The sequence below is a fragment of the Scatophagus argus genome, chromosome 2, assembly GCF_020382885.2.
Source record: "Scatophagus argus isolate fScaArg1 chromosome 2, fScaArg1.pri, whole genome shotgun sequence".
Lineage (NCBI taxonomy): Eukaryota > Metazoa > Chordata > Actinopteri > Scatophagidae > Scatophagus > Scatophagus argus.
Window position 1 is genome coordinate 28,226,857 of NC_058494.1, and position 17,590 is coordinate 28,244,446.

The 17,590-nt window shown below is 48.4% G+C and overlaps 3 protein-coding genes across 8 annotated transcripts in view; all 3 read right to left on the reverse strand.

The window, feature by feature from the left end:
* The window catches only part of LOC124052702 (NACHT, LRR and PYD domains-containing protein 12-like), a 231,900-nt gene that overhangs the window by 155,392 nt on the left and 58,918 nt on the right, over window positions 1–17,590 (reverse strand). The gene's annotated exons all lie outside the window — the stretch shown is intronic.
* Window positions 2,613–11,647, reverse strand: pex6 (peroxisomal biogenesis factor 6). Of its 2 annotated transcripts, none has more exons than XM_046376944.1 (18): window positions 11,082–11,647; window positions 9,783–10,382; window positions 9,483–9,652; window positions 8,990–9,073; window positions 8,573–8,678; window positions 8,357–8,490; window positions 8,156–8,261; window positions 7,556–7,758; window positions 7,217–7,403; window positions 6,693–6,769; window positions 5,809–5,926; window positions 5,326–5,531; window positions 4,681–4,742; window positions 4,414–4,522; window positions 4,140–4,256; window positions 3,975–4,052; window positions 3,680–3,819; window positions 2,613–2,886 (listed from the first exon to the last, which is right to left on the reverse strand). In XM_046376944.1, exons 1-18 carry the CDS (start codon window positions 11,598–11,600, stop codon window positions 2,732–2,734), a joined length of 3,171 nt encoding a protein of 1,056 aa, XP_046232900.1. In that variant the 5' UTR covers window positions 11,601–11,647; the 3' UTR covers window positions 2,613–2,731. The 2 variants fall into 2 exon arrangements, with proteins under 2 accessions (XP_046232900.1, XP_046232909.1); XM_046376953.1 differs by having other exon boundaries at window positions 8,156–8,279; window positions 11,082–11,618.
* Window positions 13,549–17,590, reverse strand: part of ttbk1a (tau tubulin kinase 1a) — a 35,575-nt gene continuing 31,533 nt past the window's right edge. For all 5 annotated transcript variants that reach the window (XM_046376901.1, XM_046376892.1, XM_046376882.1 and 2 more), the window contains 2 exons: window positions 14,052–15,511; window positions 13,549–13,964 (listed from right to left, as the gene is read on the reverse strand). In XM_046376901.1, the coding sequence (XP_046232857.1) occupies window positions 13,553–13,964; window positions 14,052–15,511 (1,872 nt within the window). In that variant the 3' untranslated portion in view covers window positions 13,549–13,552. The remainder of the gene's footprint in view (window positions 13,965–14,051; window positions 15,512–17,590) is intronic.

Genomic DNA, 17,590 nt, shown 5'->3' on the forward strand with positions numbered 1-17,590 from the left:
TATTCTGCACTGCTTTACTTGTTGAGATGATCCTGATGGTGATGATATTCAAAATAAACTGGCTAGCTGTGTAAAAGAAGCGAAGTCCATCCTCTTTCGATTACTCTGTTGATCGCAGTCTGACTCTACAGTCTGACGACGTCATGAGATGTTTTTGTGTGTAGTCTTTCTATTTACACAGTCTTATAATTCAACAGCAAGATTGCTGACCACACACCATACAATGTGTAATTCATGGCACAATTCAAACAAAAAAACACACCCAAAAAAGTACATCTTTTAATAAATTAGGCCCCACGGTCGTCCATCGGGGCAAGACTTCATGTATCTTTAACTTAACATCTCAATAGGTTGTGACTTTATGAAGCATTAATTCAACATGTGCCAACTAGCTGAAGTTCTTGAATTTGCCAAGACTGAAATTTTCAGATCACATTTTCCAGTTTAGTTTCATGACTTTTTCTGATTTTTTAAAAGATATTTTACTTCTCATCCAACCCCTTCAGAAGGACTTGTCCTGTATACAAACATTACATTTGCACTGGAGATTGAGTCAGTGTATGCAGTATCTCAAATTCTGACTACAGTCGTAACAGAACAAGGCAGTAAAAGCAATTTTCAATTTTAATTTCAATTCGGTTTATTCGTGTAGCACCAGTTCACAACAAAAGTTATCTCATGACACTTTCCAATTAGAGCAGGTCTAATTTAATTACATTTTGTAACACAGAGAACCCAACAAAACCCCCACGAGTGTAACAACAGGAGCTATGCTAAGCTATGGTTTGATTACATGTCCCCTAGGAACTACTGTGTTCGGTGCGAGTGTTGCAACACGGCGGGGTTTGAGTGACGCACCTGCAGTGAGCAGGCTGAGCTGAGATGTGACTGATCCGTCTGCCGAGTTTGGTAATAAACAACCACCCTGTAGTGTTAATGTAAAGAAGAGGCTGAGGTTAACATGGCGGCAGCGGCAGTGCACGTGAACTGCTTTGATTAGCGGACGAGCTAACGCTACGAGACGAGCCCGCCAAGCGGTATGGACGGATGGAAACCACCGCGAACACGGTGCCTGGACTCCAGCAGTCTTTCGAAGACGTGGACGACGTGGACGGACGAGTTTGTGCTTTCTGTGGACCCGCCGCTGACATGCGAGGAAGAGGATGAAAAGGAAAAGTGAAACTTTTCAGCTATGGCGTCCGAGAGAGTGGCAGAGAACCTCTGGACCCGCTGATGGGTGAGACCCAAGTTGTCATCTAACACATCATGGAGGTTAGATGACATCATTCACACACTGGTGATCATTGAAACCCCAGCGTCGATGAGACTGTGGCAGTTTATCGTTTCTTTAAAATGCCAAAGCCACCTGAGGTGCACGCAGCGCGAGGAGCACCACGCCACAGGCGACCTGACAGCACAGCGGAGTGCTACAGACATGCCCTGCACACGGTGAGAGATCCTCTGTAACGAAGCAGGGCCGGTGTGACAGCACAGGACTCTGACAAAGAGGACGACACTCGGCTCTTTGTGGGCAAAGATGTCGTGAACCTCCAAACTGACTGTGGTGCTGCTTGTGATGTCATCCCAGGTAACGTGCGTAATCCTGACACTGACACAAAGACTGTACCCATAATGTATAGTTAAAGCGAAGTGAGACCGGACCAGAGACACCTCAGGCAGGCTCAAGGACTTGCTCCCAGTGGGCCTATGGACATACAGACTGAGGACCTGGATCTCACAGGGTCTGCTCCTTCCCGTGCTGTCACTGGTGACAGTGACACACCTGTGTCACCTGTGACCTCCAGAGCAGGCCGCTCTGTGGTGAGGCCACATCACCTCAAGAACTTTGACATAAATATTTGCGTGGCACTAATGGACTTTTTGGGGGAAAAAATATTTGGACTGAAATGTTCTGATTTTGGAGTTTGCATGTTCTCCCTGTGCCTGCGTGGGTTTTCTCCGGGTTCTCCGGCTTCCTCCCACAACACCAAAAACATGCCCATTAGGTTAACTGGCTGCTCTACATTGCCCCCTAGGTGTGAGTCCAGGGTGAACCCCGCCTCTCGCCCGTAGTCAGCTGGGATAGGCTCCAGCTCCCCCGCGACCCTGAGGGATAAGCGGTATAGAAAATGGATGGATGGATGTTCTGATTTTGACCTAAGTTGTCTAAAATGTTGACGTGTGTTCGTGCTCAGCTGGTTCTGTACAACATGCACGTGGCCAATGGGTGTGAAACACTAGCCTAAAGAGGAAGTATAACACGCTTGTTTACATTATTATTATTATTATGATTATTCCTGTTTCATTAGTTCAGAGACACAAGTCGAATATGGTTTAGCATGTTGCCAGAAAACAGAAGGAGCTGTTGTTTGGTTACAGGTTCCCCAGGAACTGCTGTGTTGTGTTGGTGTGAGTGTTGTAACCCGAGGGGGGGTTTGAGTGACGCACCTGCAGTGAGCAGGCCGACAGGTGATTGATCTGTGTGCGGAGTGTGTGTGTGTGTGTGTGTGTGTGTGTGTCAGAAGGAACTGCACCTGATTGGCTGATGCGACCTGTTAGCAGAAAATGTAATGACATCACTTCCATCAGGAAAAAACAGAAAAACCCACAACTGTTTTCATTAGTTTATTTCTCCATTAATTCATTCCATTTCACAATTTTATAAATTAAGTTCTTGTTTACATCATTTCTATTTACAGTATTTTTCAGGGTTGTTTTTTCTGTTGGTTGGTTAGCAGTAAGACGGCCTGACTGGATCGGCGAGTTTCTGCTGGATGCTGTCATATCGCAGCAGCTCCTGGTCTGAAACAGACGGCCTGAAGTTTTCCAACGCGGCAGAGAAATCGTCCACTGACAGGAGGACGGGGGAGTCCTCCGAGTCCAGACCTGAGGGAGAGGGACGGGCGGAGACAGCAAAGGTGTGAGTGCAGCCAAACAAACATCATCAGATCTTAAAGACTAAAGTTACAGGCCGCTAACATCAGCTCTAACTCTGCACACCGCAGCCTGGCACTGAGTGCACTTTATTTACTTTGTCTTGTATTTTTAAGTGTTCATTTTTAAGTTTTGCTGCTATTTATACGTGTGCATTTGAGCCGAGAATCTGTACAAAATTTCATTACGCTTGCATGATGACAACAAAGACTCTTGAATCTTGAATGTAACTCACACTTCAGGGGGATTTTGTTCATGAGGTTTAAAGAATTTGGGAAAAGTCGCTTTGCTCTGCAGTAAAGACACTTTTGACATGTGATTCATGTCAAAAGTGTCGATTCGATTCGATTTGCTTTGCGACGTCACAGAACTGAGGGTAAAGATAATATCATGCAGGCGGCTAACGGCTAACACTGCAGCATGACAAGGTGATCTTATGTTCCTTTTTGTTCCCAGGATGAAATCGCACATTTCATGGATCATCATCTCGGCAAAGAGAAGATAATCGATTCATGTGTTTGTCTTCGCTTGTCCGCGTCGGCTGCACTGAAGAGTTGATGAAGTCTGATGTGAGACGTCACACTGAAGTCTTTCTGCACCTCAACACACTTAAACGATCTCCACGTTTCAGTCGATGGACGAACTGCGCTCATCAGCTGAACTCATTTCCACGCTGACGGTGCTCACACCTGACGCGTGACGGAGCACCGAACCACAGCTGAAGCTGCCGGTTCTGCTTCCTCACCGTCCTCGATGAGGGCGACCTTCCTCTTGATGGCGGCCGTCATGGCGTCTGAGCAGAGAGCGTACAGGTCGGCGCCGGTCATGTGAGAAGGGCAGCGATCCACCAAATCCTGCAAGTCCACAGCAGAGTCCAGCTGAAACCTGCAGCCAAGAGACGAGTCCGTTTTAAACGATTCAAAAACACCTTAAAGCAGCAGTTTCACTCCAGAGAAGCTGTGTGAGTCCGAGTCAGGACTCGGAACTGAAGACCCGAGTCCAGGTGGACTGCACATGCCGGGGAGGGGGACTGCTCTTACCTTCTGAGGATGGCCTGGAGAACCTGCAGCTGAGAGACCCGGTCCTCGCTGACTCCGACATAAACCAGCTTATCAAACCTGGAGCAGACACACAGACTCAGACCGGACTGATTGACAGGTGACAGAGGACTGTGTGTGTGTGTGTGTGTGTGTGTGTGTCCTCACCTGCCAGGCCTCAGCAGTGATTGGTCCAGCAGGTCTGGGCGGTTTGTGGCTCCGATCACGAAAACGCCAACAGACGAGTGCAGAGCGTCGAGCTCGGCGAGCAGCTGAGATACGACTCTGAACACAGAGATTCAATCAAACTTTATTGATCCTGCTGTCACTTAAAGCACAAACGAAACAGACAGGAAATACGAGACAAAAACAAGCCAACAAATCCTACAGCTAGAATATAACAGCAGGTACTGCCCTTCAGTCAGCACAGGTGAACACTCACCTGTCCATCACTCCTCCTGAGTCTCCACTGCGCCCCCTGCTGGGAGCCAGAGAGTCCAGCTCATCAAAGAAGACGACGCAGGGGGCTGCTGAGCGCGCTCTGCAGAACACTGAGCACATTACATACACACACACACACACACACACACACACACACACGCAAGTCGAGCAGGTCAGAGCAGAGGCAGGAAGTGACCCGAGGTCGTCCACAGATGTCAGACGTGAACTCGCTGTGACTGGTGTGAAGGAAAGACAGAGTGGTACCAACCTTCTCGGATGTTCTCCTCGCTCTGACCCACGTACATGTTGATGAGCTCAGGGCCTTTCACACTAAAAGCACAGCAGATTGATCACATGGGGTCACACTAATAGCACCTGCCGCTAACAGCCGCGTCAGCCTCACGTCACGGCTGTTTTCAGCTGAAGCCGTCGTCAGGGAAACGTCACTGACACTGATGACTGACAGAGCCGTCTGTGGACGGAGAGCTGGAGGCTCCAAAACAGATGAAGCTAATGTAGCTGACGAGCTGTCTGTTAGCATCCAGTGTCACTGAAGCTCCTCTGAGTTTGGGCTCGTGGTTATGAAGCTCTAAACATCTTGTCAGTGAGCCGCGGAGACTGACTGTCCTGTTAACCAGCAGTCGAGTTAACGAGTTAGCTAACTGACAGTTAGTGAAGCTAGCTGAGGGGGTTCAAACCACCGCCTTCTGTCCTAATAATAATCCTGTTTGACCTTCTAGTGCAGATTAGTGCTGAAAGTGAACCAAAGTGAACCTGGTCTTCACGCGACTGTCAGTCCAACAGTGTCAAAGACAGGACGGCTTCTTTGTGTGTGGGGACTCAAGACAACAACATCAATACACCAAATCAGACTGTCCACCTGTCTCAGGTAGGCGGCTGAAGGATGTCTCACCTGAGGAAGGTCATGGAGCACTCGGTGGCTACAGCTTTGGCCAGCAGAGTCTTTCCTGTTCCCGGTGGTCCGTACAGCAGGACTCCAGTCCGGTTCAGACCCAGAGACAGGAGCTCCGGGCGCTGCAGGGGAAGCTGTACTGTGTCCAGGATCTCTTTCTTCACGCGCTGCAGGCCTCCGACGTCCTCCCAGCGTACGTCGGGGATCTGTTCACACAGGGGTCAACCAGCAGCCGGCTGTGGTTACACTCAGCAACACGAGGACCCTGTTGTGTTTGTGTTCAGCTGAACCTGCTCTTACAGATGTATTTATATGTATACTATGTATACGGACTTTCTGCATTTCACTTTATATCGTTTTTTTATTCTCTTTTCTTGTGTTTGTCTGCTGCACCTGATGCCAAAACAAATTCCTCGTAGGTGGAACCTACCTGGCAATAAAAAATTTTCTGATTCTGATTCTTCTGATTCTGATTCTTATCACCTTGGGGGCTCCGATGGCCGTGGAGTGGGCGTCCTGCAGTGCCTGCAGGGCGGAGCTGAAGTCCTGGTTCAGGATGGTCACTCCACTGGAGCACAGATCCTCCTCCCTCCGGCCAGCACTGCACAAACCACAGGAGGGACACCGAGTCAAAGTTCAAACTGAGCAGGTCCACACCAACCAAACTCCTCAGTCACACACACACAAAGACCCCACAGACCCGAGTCGAGCTACCGACTTGTCCAGCATTTTCTACTTTTGGGTTTCATTGTCGGAGTGGAGCCAAATGTGTGTGGCTCATTAGCGCCACCAGCTGTACAGAGAGAGAAATCAAACGCTCCTCCTCATTATGACTACTGCTGTCTTTATTTGACAGTTTTTGCCATCACGTCTGCTTACGCTGTGAACGTGCATGAAATGTCTCAGCTACAGAATAAACTGAACTGTAATCTGACCAGACAAAAGAGTCGGCGAGGAAGTGACCAACACCCCCACTTTGACTGAACTTTGATTTTTACTAGAAAACACATTTTTATTAACAAAATAAGTTGACTCTGATTCACAATGTATTAAACTGCTGAACTGGTTATTTATAAATCCAAAATTTATGTTATATTTTAATTTATTTACTAAATAATTATCAAAAAACTGAATGAAACAGGCTGTTAGCCTTTCATGCTAACTTCCTGTGGCATGCGGTGCATGCGGTCCAGACGTAACTTCAAACAATCGTTCAAATCTTTCAGTGCACTTGAGGCGAATTACACACTGAAAAATGAGGTAGGACCAAACACATCAGAGACCTCAGGGGACCCCACGGGACCCCACGGGACCGAACGACTTCAGGCTGACTCGCATACTGAGTGTGAACAGGACATCAGTCTCACCAGGTGTGAATGAGCCTCCTGCAGGCGGATCTGCCTGCCTCAACCAGCAGAGCACTCAGATCCCCCAACACAAAACCCTGAGGAGGAAGAGGACAAATCGTGAGTCAGTCGAGGTTTCACATTTAAAAACTCTGATCACTGCAGTTTTTATTCCAACCCCCGCGAGCAGAACCTGAAACCTGAAGCTTCACCCGCTCGCTAACCGACCACGAGTCATCAACTCGTCGCGTCTCCACGTTGATTCGTGTCAACGCTGCAGCTGCTCGTGAGTCCTCACAGAGTCCTCACAGGGTGAGACCTCGGTGTGATCAGACTCCTAATCAGACAAAAAAGCTGACGTTTGGTCTCCAACGAGGAGTCGATTTAATGTGCCAACCAAACGTGAGCCCCACTGAGACGTCTGTCCACTCTGACCACCTGCATCCCACTGAGCTCAGGGGACCCACCCCGCAGGCTCACTGTGAACTGGGCAAAGGCCCCCTGGTCTGGATCTAGCACTCGGCAATGTTTGAACTACATCTTACTGCAGTGAGTTTGGAGAGTCTCTCCAGGTCGACGTCCCTCCCCAGGTGAAGGTCTCGGCTCAGGCTGACCAGCATGGCGTGTCGCTGCTCCTCAGTGGGCGGCTCTATTGCCACCTGGTGGACAAACGCTGTCATGACACCTGCAGGCAGCTCCCGAGGTCTGCAGACTGTGGCCACGACCACCACACTGAAACACAAAGACAAACGTGTTTCCTCTGAGCTGTGATTGGCTCCAAGTGGGGTCACCACAGCAGCCTACTGAGCACGTGCAGACATCGCACAGTAAAAACTTCCTGTGCCTGTGGCGAAAGTGTATGAGAGTGGACGGCAGTCAGTGACCTGCTGGCGGCGCCGCTGAGCAGCTGGCAGAGCGCGGCCGGGATCCTGCCGTCCTCCTCGACGCCGCCTCGAGGCCGGAGCAGGACCTGCAGGTTCCTGAGCAGCAGCACGCAGGGCTGCAGGGCGTCGGCCCGCTGAAACACCGAGTCCAGCTTCACCTCAGAGGCTGCAGGTGTGTCAGCACACACGCTGACACAGTCCACCTGTACACACACACACACACACACACAGTCATGGAGAATCCAGTAAAATGTTTCTTATTGGCTGTTAGTTAACTTTGCAGGCTGATTCTGTCTCTGATTTTCAGCAGGTAAACTTTGCTGTTTGATATTTTAATTTTCAAAACATAAAATACAATAAGATTCCCTTTAAATGAGTTTATTAAGGAACAGCTAACAGGACTTCCTGTTGTCAGCACGTTCACACACTTCCTGTCACTGATCACTCCATCATGTGATCCATGAGTCAGGCTGCAGCAAACATCCCGATCAGGTCTTCGTCATGTGGTGCAAAACTGGACCCGGGTCCAGATCGAAGGAGGACACGACACACACGTCTGAACACGCATGCTGTAAACGCGGTGTATGTGTGTCGTCTTACCTTCAGCAGGTGGAGGTTGAGTCTGCGACTCGCCGCGCTCACCGCTGTCACTTTCCCGCTTCCTGCAGGGCCGTGAAGGAGGACGGTGCAACCACACAGAGAGCCGCTGCAACCAGACAAAACACTGACATCACTGATCACATGACCACTCACACGCCATGCTGTCACGCCGCCGCCCTCCCTTCGCTTCCTGTGAGTTACCTGCTGTGCAGGTGCGGGAGGATGGTGCTGCTGAGGAGGTCGACGGTTTTGCTGAGGCCGGGAGGAGACAGACGGCCCCACAGAGACGCTCCGTCCTCGGAGCAGCGGGGGACGGGGCTGTTGGTGGACGCTCTCTGCGGAGGACACACAGGAAGTGAGAGGCAGAAGTGAGTTTATACACGACAGATCAGCTGTCTGACTGAGGTCAAAGGTCACCATGTAGAGTGAGGTGTGCAGTCTGTCGGCCAGGTGGGCTCCTCCCTCTTCTGGTCTCTCTGCAGACGGACACACCTCGAGGACTCTGAAGAACAGCGCTGGACACCTGACAGGTCGGAGGTCACACAGTCAGCATCACGGAACACAATCAAAATCACTTCCTGTTCAGGTTTTTAGATAACAAACCGATTGGACGACGTCACGTCACCGGCTCTCACCTACAGAGCGTACAGAACCTGAACCTGCACAAAACTGACAGGAAGTGTGATGTCATGCACCACCTCATTAAAGCGAGGAGAAGATGACGGCTGGAACCTTTCAAAATAAAATACACAAAGTGAATTTATCTCCCAGTGACTGTGATGTCACAGTCATTCGGGTTCAGCCCTCACGTGTCCTCTGATGGCCAATCTGTACCTGAGTATCCCTTCCGAGCTGTTCTCGAGCAGGTCTGGATGGTTTTCAGCAGGAACCTTCACGATGTCTCCCTGTGAGACCAGCCTGCACACAGAGACACCACAGACTGGTCAGACTGGGAATCTGTCCCAGAGCGAGGTCCTGTCCTACATGTTCAACACCGGGTTAGCAGGCTAACATGCTAACGTTTCACACAACGCTTTGGCTGGCATGAATTTATTACCAGACTTAATAATTAAACTAATGATTAAATTTAAGGTTCTGAGTGCACATGCAGTCAGCATGGAGGTCCTGGTTGTCCCGGGACAGCCGGACTCCAAACACATGAGGATCTGCTGGAGATGAAAGCTGCCAGCAGGACAGAAGGAGCTCAGATGTTTGACCCACTGACACATCAGGTACTACACGCTGTACTGCACTCAGTACTTTGCTTTCACAGTACTCCTCTGGCACTGGAGTGATACTTGCTGCCTTATTGCGGTTTTCAGCTGACCTCGGGGTCCTGAAGTGCTCAGCCAGCAGCAGGTCGTAGCAGCTCAGCTGGTTGGACAGCGGAGACGCCACCGGCTGGATGTGAAGCTCGCTGGCAAATGGTGGAGAAGCAGAGCGACAGGAAGTGTCAGAGCGCCGCCCGCCGGGCGCCAGAGGAGCCAGGCTCCACCTCTGATACCGATTGAGTCAGCAGAAAACAACAGTTAACATTCAGCAACTAATTCCTGCAGCTTCCACTCTGCTGACTCAGCAATAGACAACATTTTTAACATCACATCACTATGTGTGTGTGTTGCAACACCTTCATCCTCAGCGTGCAGCTCCTCTCAGGGACCTCGTCCCCTTCAGTCATGTTGAACCACAGAGTTGGGGATATGAACCCCTCTTCGTGGTTCTTCTGCAGCTCTGGCCTGTCTGTGAAGTCCACCACCAGCACAGAGACCAGCCGCTCCCTGCAGACCGCCCCCCTGGACGACCTGCCGGGCCTCCACAGCTTCACCCACTCGTGATTGAACAGCCCCAGCCTGAGAAGCAGCTGTTTGCTCACAAACACACAGCTGTCCACGTCCACGGCAGCTCCCTGTGGACCTGTGAGCCCCAGCCATCGCCCAGAGTCCACCACCCGCACCTCCAGCCTGCACTCCAGGGCCTCCAGGACACCGCAGAACCCCGAGCCCAGCAGTTTCCTGTTGTGGAGAAGAGATCGCCCCCCTCCGAGGCCATCGGCGTAATGAGCAAAGTCCGACACACACAATCTGAACGGTCTGCAGGGCGGGTTGGGTCCAAGGGGGTCCACCGAGTCCCAGCAGTCCGTCAGAACCAGAGACGTGTCGGCGGTGATGCGTCCCTGTATTACAGGACTGCAGTCCAACACAAGCAGGTCCAGCAGCTGCTGCTGCACCTGAGAGGTCAGGAAGTCAAACAGGAATCAGAATCGGACTAAGTTTTATTGCCACGTGTTCACACATACAAAGACTTTGGCGACATGAGGTGCAACACATGATGATACAACAATAACATAAATATGGAATTACTACTGAATTACAAGATTTTAGCCGTGGGTCGCCGGTTTGATTCCACCCTGGACTAGCAGGAAAAATTTGAGTGTGGTGGAGTGACTGATCGATGCCCCCCCATTAGCCAGCGGATGTGCCCTTGAGCAAGGCACTTAACCCCCCCCCCCACCCCGCCACAATTGCTATGTAAAAAAAATATACTGACAAATAAAGTTTAATAAGAAAACAATGTTAGTGAAACTTCAGGAGCTTGACAGACTGGTGACCAACATGGAGACCAGCAGATGCAGATCAGATCAGAGCTGCGACCATCAGTCGGTTTGGCAGGAAACTACGCAGCATCAGGACTACAAATAATTTTTAAACACAAGTTCAGCTGCAGCTTTTATTTTTGGGTTTGGTCAGACAAAAAGACGTTTTTAAACACCGCTGAGACACTGAGGTCAAGCCAGCCTGCGATTCGGCCCGCAGTGCTGAGACTCTTGGGATGGACATGCAGTCCCAGCAATTTGGACTCAGTTCACTGCATTAGCTTCTCCGGGCTTGTGAACGAGATAAATGCTGATACTGATGAAACGTCTCACCTGTCCCGGGTCCTCTCCCAGCAGCGGGTGTCGGGGCAGCAGCAGCGGGTCCCCCTGCCGGACCAGCAGCCACTGTCCCGGGCGGCAGAGCTCCATCAACCCGGCGGTGAACTTGTCAGCTCCGGCCCAGCGGAGGCTCTGCCTGCTGCGGGCTCCCAGCACCACTCTGTCCAGGCTGATCGGGTCCATCGCCCGGACAGTCCCCGTGCTGCAGAGCCGCTGGAACCCGTGGTGCCGCATGAAGAGGCGGCTGGTGAACAGCCGGACCCGGCTCCCAGACTCTGTTCGGGGGGACTTTCCTGCTACACCTTGGTGATTCTCCTCGGTAGTCGGGTGAACGCGTAGTAAAATGCCCGACGTCCTGGAGCCCTGAGGCCGCAGCGGGGTGAAGAGGACTGTTGGTGGGTCGGTGTCATTCTGGAAAACTGAATCCAAATGAGACTTTGACATTAAAACATCCAGAGGACTCAGGTGTGCGGGGAAAGACTCCAAACAACACAGCTCTCCCTGCGCCGCCATCTTGGACCTGCGTCATCGCCGCTGCTCCGTTAAAGCTTCCGGCCTGTCATTACCGCCACCTGGTGGACAACCAGGGGAACTACAGTCCGAAATGCAACCTGTACATACCTTCATCCTTAAATCAGACCCAAACCATATTTTTACGGTAATAATGCAGTTTGCAGTCCGTGTCAGGGAACAGATTACCCATGAATTTCTCTTGTATTGCTATAATATCACTACACCATACTGACACTGTGGCTATTGCTCGGTAGACAACAGTTCAAAACTCTGGCAGTCTTAAAGACAAACTACTGGACAAAGTACTTCAACTACAACTACAGTCATCTTCATTAAAACACTACCCATGTGTGTAACACAGTGAAAATATGACGTGTATGTTGACCTCAGCTGTGTTTAGAAAGACTCGTGTTAGCCATAACTAAAATTTGTCATGTCAAAAGTGCTTTAACACATATAAGTGCTGTTATTTAAAATTTATGTTGGTTCAAGTGTTAGATTTCTGAGATGTACTCTGAAACTTCACCTGTAGCCTACTATAGCACCTTCATTAGACATGTGGGTTACCATTTAATAAAACAACAAAGAGTGACATTTGTGTATTGAGAGCCAGAATTGCACAGAAAGGTGCTCAGGAGGAAGATGAATTCGTTCTTCTTTTCTTGGCTTATTATTATAATCATGCTGTTTATGATGTACTTTATGACAAGTTAATAGATAAACCTACTTTTTACATGCACTGAAAGTTACACATTGTTGGGTGTTGATTGAGAATGTGTTGTCCTGTTCTGTCCACTCAGAATTTGGAATGTGTTCATACAGATCTGAGGCTGGTGGGAAGCCAAGATGAACCCAATGTATACCCACGGCATAGTGGAAAGACTGAATCCAGATCAGGTCGGGTCCTTGGATTTACTGGAAACCAGTGAGAAAGAATGACAAGACCCCCTTCCACATGACCAAGACTTTACTTCACAGCTGAGTGCCCATCGACCCCAAACAAAGACAACATGGGCTCCAACAATCAGCAGGCCTTTGCACCGTCTGCAGAATCCAAGCAGATACAACTCCCGCTCATGGTTAACCCTGTTTTTCTCATGCGTAAAAAACAGGTGTAGTGCCAACACATTTGAACAGAAGGTTAAAGGCTTGAAATTTACACATTGCTTGGCAAGATAAAAATAAAGATGTCTTTATGGGAAATGATTATATTATATACAATTCAGAACATAAACAAAATAAAACACCCAAAAAATAGAATGATTAAAGCATGCCCACTGTCACACCATGAGGAGGAGGCGGGTGGCCGAGCTATTTATTTCATATTGACATCCAACTCTTCAGTTTTTCCAACACCATAATGAGTACAGGGATATAGCTAGGAATTGTTTATCATATTAACATAGTTTGGGCATCCAAAGCAGTCCAATTTGATCTTTTTTTGGCCTGTTTATCCCAATAGAACAGGGAGAACTATATCAAATAATTTAAAGGTACAGATTTTTGTACATGTTGTTTTCCCTCTACAGCTTCAATGCTTTTGTGATATACTTCACCATGCAATGTGATCCAAGCAAGGTACTGTCACTAGAAGAATAGCATAGCTGTGGACAAGCTGGGAGAACTGTGTGAGGTGAGAGTGTCTGGACTTGTTGGAGGCCATGATTCTCAGCTCCAGAAACCAGTTAAAGTGGAGATTGTTCAGGGAGCAGACATTTCCATAGCACCATGGCAGCAACGCTCCTGTACAACAGTCAAGATTACTGGAAGCCCAAGAAGATAGTTCAGTAAGCTGTCCTTGGAAAATATATGAGGTCTGTGTACATTAAATGAACTAACAGAGGTCATTGTAGCATCACAGTCTAATATTGAATCAGGTAAGAACCTTTGAGGCGTTGCTTGTCCAAAGATTGATTACACACAAACATGTCTCAGCAGTGAGTCTCTCTGTATTATCTAGTGGGCACTGCCTTCTCCTTGGAATTTGGCTTTCCCTTAGCCGCCCCAGTTGGTTTCGGCTTGGTCCTGGGAGGCATGGTGCCAGAAGAAAGCTGTGCGGTGGCTTCCTGTGAGGCGCTACGCCGCATGGTTGTTGTAGTTCGAGGTGGGAGCATGGGGACGGTCGGGGCTCGAACTGAGAGGGGCTGTCTGGAAGGACATACTCTCTGAGGAGAAGGGCTGTCAGTCCTGCAGTGGGTGGAACTAAGGCTGCGTCGAGTTCCAAACAGGACTCGCAGGGGCATTCGAGGGCTGCCGGAGGGAGCAGGGGCAGCAGACGGACGGGGACATGAGGAGGAGGCTCTGGGAGAGACAGGTTTGGATTTCCGTTGAGTGCTAAGAGTGCTCAGTCCAATTTTCTGATTCCTGGGGACAGAAGAGTAAATTGAAAGTGTTACTTCTTCAAATTTTACTTAAAAAATAACACTGCTGTATAATCAAAACTAAACATACCCGTTAGTGAAGGATGATGCTCCTTTAGTAGAACCAGATTCTGGCAAAGAGAGAGGAGAAGCAGCGGCAAACCCAACTGAAGGCCTCTTAATGGGAGTAATGGGTCTAGGAATCCTGCTCTTGCACTCCTTGAAGCCTTGCTCTTCAGTTGGTTTGAGACGGGAGCTCCTTCTGGACTCATCCGAGGTATGTGTGTCCTCCTCTGAGCCGGTGGTGGACAGAGTTTCAGAAGCTCTCCGACGCTCATCATCCCCAGAGGATAACGACGATGATGTCCCAGACAGCATCCTCCTCCTCATCCACCGATCCTGTTGCTTCTGGACCACCAAGCGGGCCAAGTCTAGCTGCCTTGTCCGTTGCTGAAGACGAGCTCGAGCAGAGAGGGAGGAGGACTGCTCTGAGCCTGAGTCCTCTTCAGAGATGAGTACTGGGATTCGGCTTCGGATTCTGGGCTTTATGGCAGCTGGTAGTTCTAATAAAGTAGTCGAAAGCTTGGTAGCTTCTTCAATGGATGTCGGCTGTTTCTTAGATTCCTGTGACACATCTATATGTTCTTGAACTAGTGGCACGGCCTCTGGAACAGGCTCCAGAGATTGGACCAGGATAGTTGACGGACCATTCTCAGTATTGGGCTGCTTCTCAACAGATGTACCTTTATCTGGCGTGGACTGCTCCGGAGACTCTTTGGTCTCTGGTGCTCCCCCCTGACCCTGCTCATGGGCGTCATCCTCTGCAGTTGATACCTTCATGATGGCCAAGACTTCCCGGTCACTGTCCTTGGCAGAGTGACCATTGGAAGACATGACATTGAGGTGCGATGTCTCTGCAATATGGATGAAAGTACGCTCAACTTTGGTGAAGGGCGGTGATGCAGGAGCGATGGGAGTGGATGGCCTCAGATCTGACCTGAGAGCAGGGGACAGACGGCCTGTCTCAGAGGGTTCACGCTGCATTGCCTCCCCAGTGGGAAGGCGATCATTACGGGAAGTGAGGGCACACGGTGTGGCCAACTCACCCTCTAGACCGTGATCACCACCAGAGGGAGACTTGCGAGTGTCTCCAGGGGAGAAGAGGACAAGGGTTTTGGAAGCATCCTCCAGGTCGGGGTCTGCATCAGCAGCTGAAGCATGCTCCCTCTGGCCCCTTTGGTCCTCTGCCATGAGTGTTGAAGGTGCAGCGTCCTGGCTACGTTCAGTGCTCTTTTGACTGGCCTCACTGTTGGACTCACTCTTTGTGACATCATCATCCTTTGGCCCTGGAGGTTCTGGAACTTCTTCATCTGGTGTCGCAAAGCTCCGCCGCTGAGGCAGGGTCCCAGTCAGCATGACGGTGAGGAAGTCAGCCCTCTTGGCCTGCAGCTGAGGAAGGATGTGGAAATGCTCCTTTTCGTCACTCTGGCCTTTTGTTCGATAGTCTGGGGAAGGTGGCGATGGGGCGCTCTGTTCAGTGGGCGACAGCACCTGGAAACAACAACAACACTCTTAATTACAACATAATCAACAACTCAAAACAGGACAGCATGAACCTTTGAATAAAAACATAATGGATCGAGTTTGATGATGAAGCTTCATGAGTTCGGACATATCATGCTTGACACAAAGCCGAGCGCTCATTAGTAGTTTATAGACCATCAACATGTACGACCAATGAATTTGGATGAGGGTTAGAATTCAAAATTAGTGTCCCTATTTATTTAGGGTGCATAATTATGAAATGAAAAAAACCCCAGAAGAAATAAGATAGCAACAAATACATATCAGTCAAGTCAAATAATAATTCACATTATTTTCAATAGTCTGGATTTATGATTGAATATTTGTTTCCTCCAATCTTTCATGGGGCTCATTTTAGTCCATAAATAGAATGTGTGGGTTAAAGATACACTGCCTGGTTTTGTCAGAGTGGAAACAATGAAACCTTGTGCTCCCAGCTTGCTGCCGATGTTATAAACCTGAGTTTCAAAACGGTATTAGCTGAAAACCACTCACTAGCTTGCTCTCTAGCTAACTGCCTCACTTACCAGGTGTTACCAGTTACTTACAATCCCCACTTTTGACGTGATCAACATTTTTTTTAATCGCTGTGGTTTTAATCATGCCTTGACAAAAAGAAAAAGAATGTGTGCTGATGTTTTAGAAAAAGTCAACACCTGTAGCATTAGCATTCCTCATTGTTTTAGCTAAAGGTCAGTCTCCCAATAAGAAAGACAGCAGGAACTCATGTACGCACCCAAAACCATTTTAATGTCATTTTGGTTGTACACAAGCTTTTAGAGATTGTCTAGATTACATACATTGATAAAAAAAGGCACAAAAAATGCATTGCAGAGTTTATCCTTAGACAGCACGCAGTCTGATATCGGGTGATTTTCAAGTGTTTCCCTTCATAAAGATTTAACATACAACCTGTACATACATACTAAACCCCGCTAATTATCATGCTATTAGAGATTAATTGCAAACCTAATTGCTTTCTACATTTCTGTATATATGTACACAGATGTCTTCTGGATTTACAAAAAGTTTAAAATACATGCTTTACCTGTAAATTATACAAGTGGTTCTGTACAATCATATAATGATAGAAAAAAAGGTAACTGTATTGTACATGTGAAAGACACTCACGGATCATCACTCTGAACTAACACTGTGAGCTCTTCAATCCTCTTTCTCAACAACAGAAATTCTGCTGTTATAGCAAAACCCTGAAAGAACATTCAGGCGTTTGTTTTGGGTCATCCTCAGAGTCAGATGAGAAATGTGACACGCAGTTTGAGCTAAGTGTACAGATTAGGTCTAGGATGTATTTAGCTTAGCTCATACAAAGACTGGAAGCAGGGGCGAGCCTACCACAAAGAAAAAAGAAAACAAATCCACCTCCAAACAACTCAAATGCTGACTGACTTACAGGTTTTTTAGTAAACAGATGTGCAAACCTCTGTGATTCCAGTGAGGAACGTAGCTTAGCAGAGACTAGAAACACATTGGAAATACTAGCCTCTTTCTGTCAGGCCTCTTTTGAATTGTGTACAGGTATTAGCTGAACAAGAAGCTTCCCCTACTTCCAGTCTTGATGCTAAGATAAGCCAAACACCTCGTGCACACAGAGGTGAAACTGACCCAAATACTTAATCTGGGACTAAAACATCCGAATGTTCCGTTGAGAATCAACAATTGGTGACACGTGAGGTTCATAGGGATTTGGTTAACAAAGTGGTGAATGTGGCATACAAGCTAAACAAAGCTAACATAGAGACGACTGTTCACCTCTAAAGACACAACGATGTTTTGTTCTCTCTACAGACGCACATTAGCACAATATCACCCTGTTAATCCATGAAGATCAGCACTAACAAATAAAATATGCAGTAAAATGTATGTTTGAGTTAAGGTCTTGTTATGTTTATTTTTACAGTTATATAATACCAGTTTGTGAGGTCTAAATATTTTGTGGCAAAATTTCTACTGAATCTGCACTCATCTTGAGGAAAGTCTGTGGACACAAATGCTCCAAAGCTACAGCAATGCTGATGAAAATGT

Excerpts from the sequence above, each read along its gene's own strand:
- pex6 (XM_046376953.1), bottom strand. The coding sequence starts at position 11,600 with ATGGCGGCGCAGGGAGAGCTGTGTTGTTTGGAGTCTTTCCCCGCACAC. Across the intron at positions 8,280-8,356 it reads CTCCCGCACCTGCACAGCAG|TGTTTTGTCTGGTTGCAGCG; the intron begins GTAACTCACAGG and ends CAGTGATGTCAG. Across the intron at positions 5,532-5,808 it reads CGGCCATCGGAGCCCCCAAG|ATCCCCGACGTACGCTGGGA; the intron begins GTGATAAGAATC and ends CTGTGTGAACAG.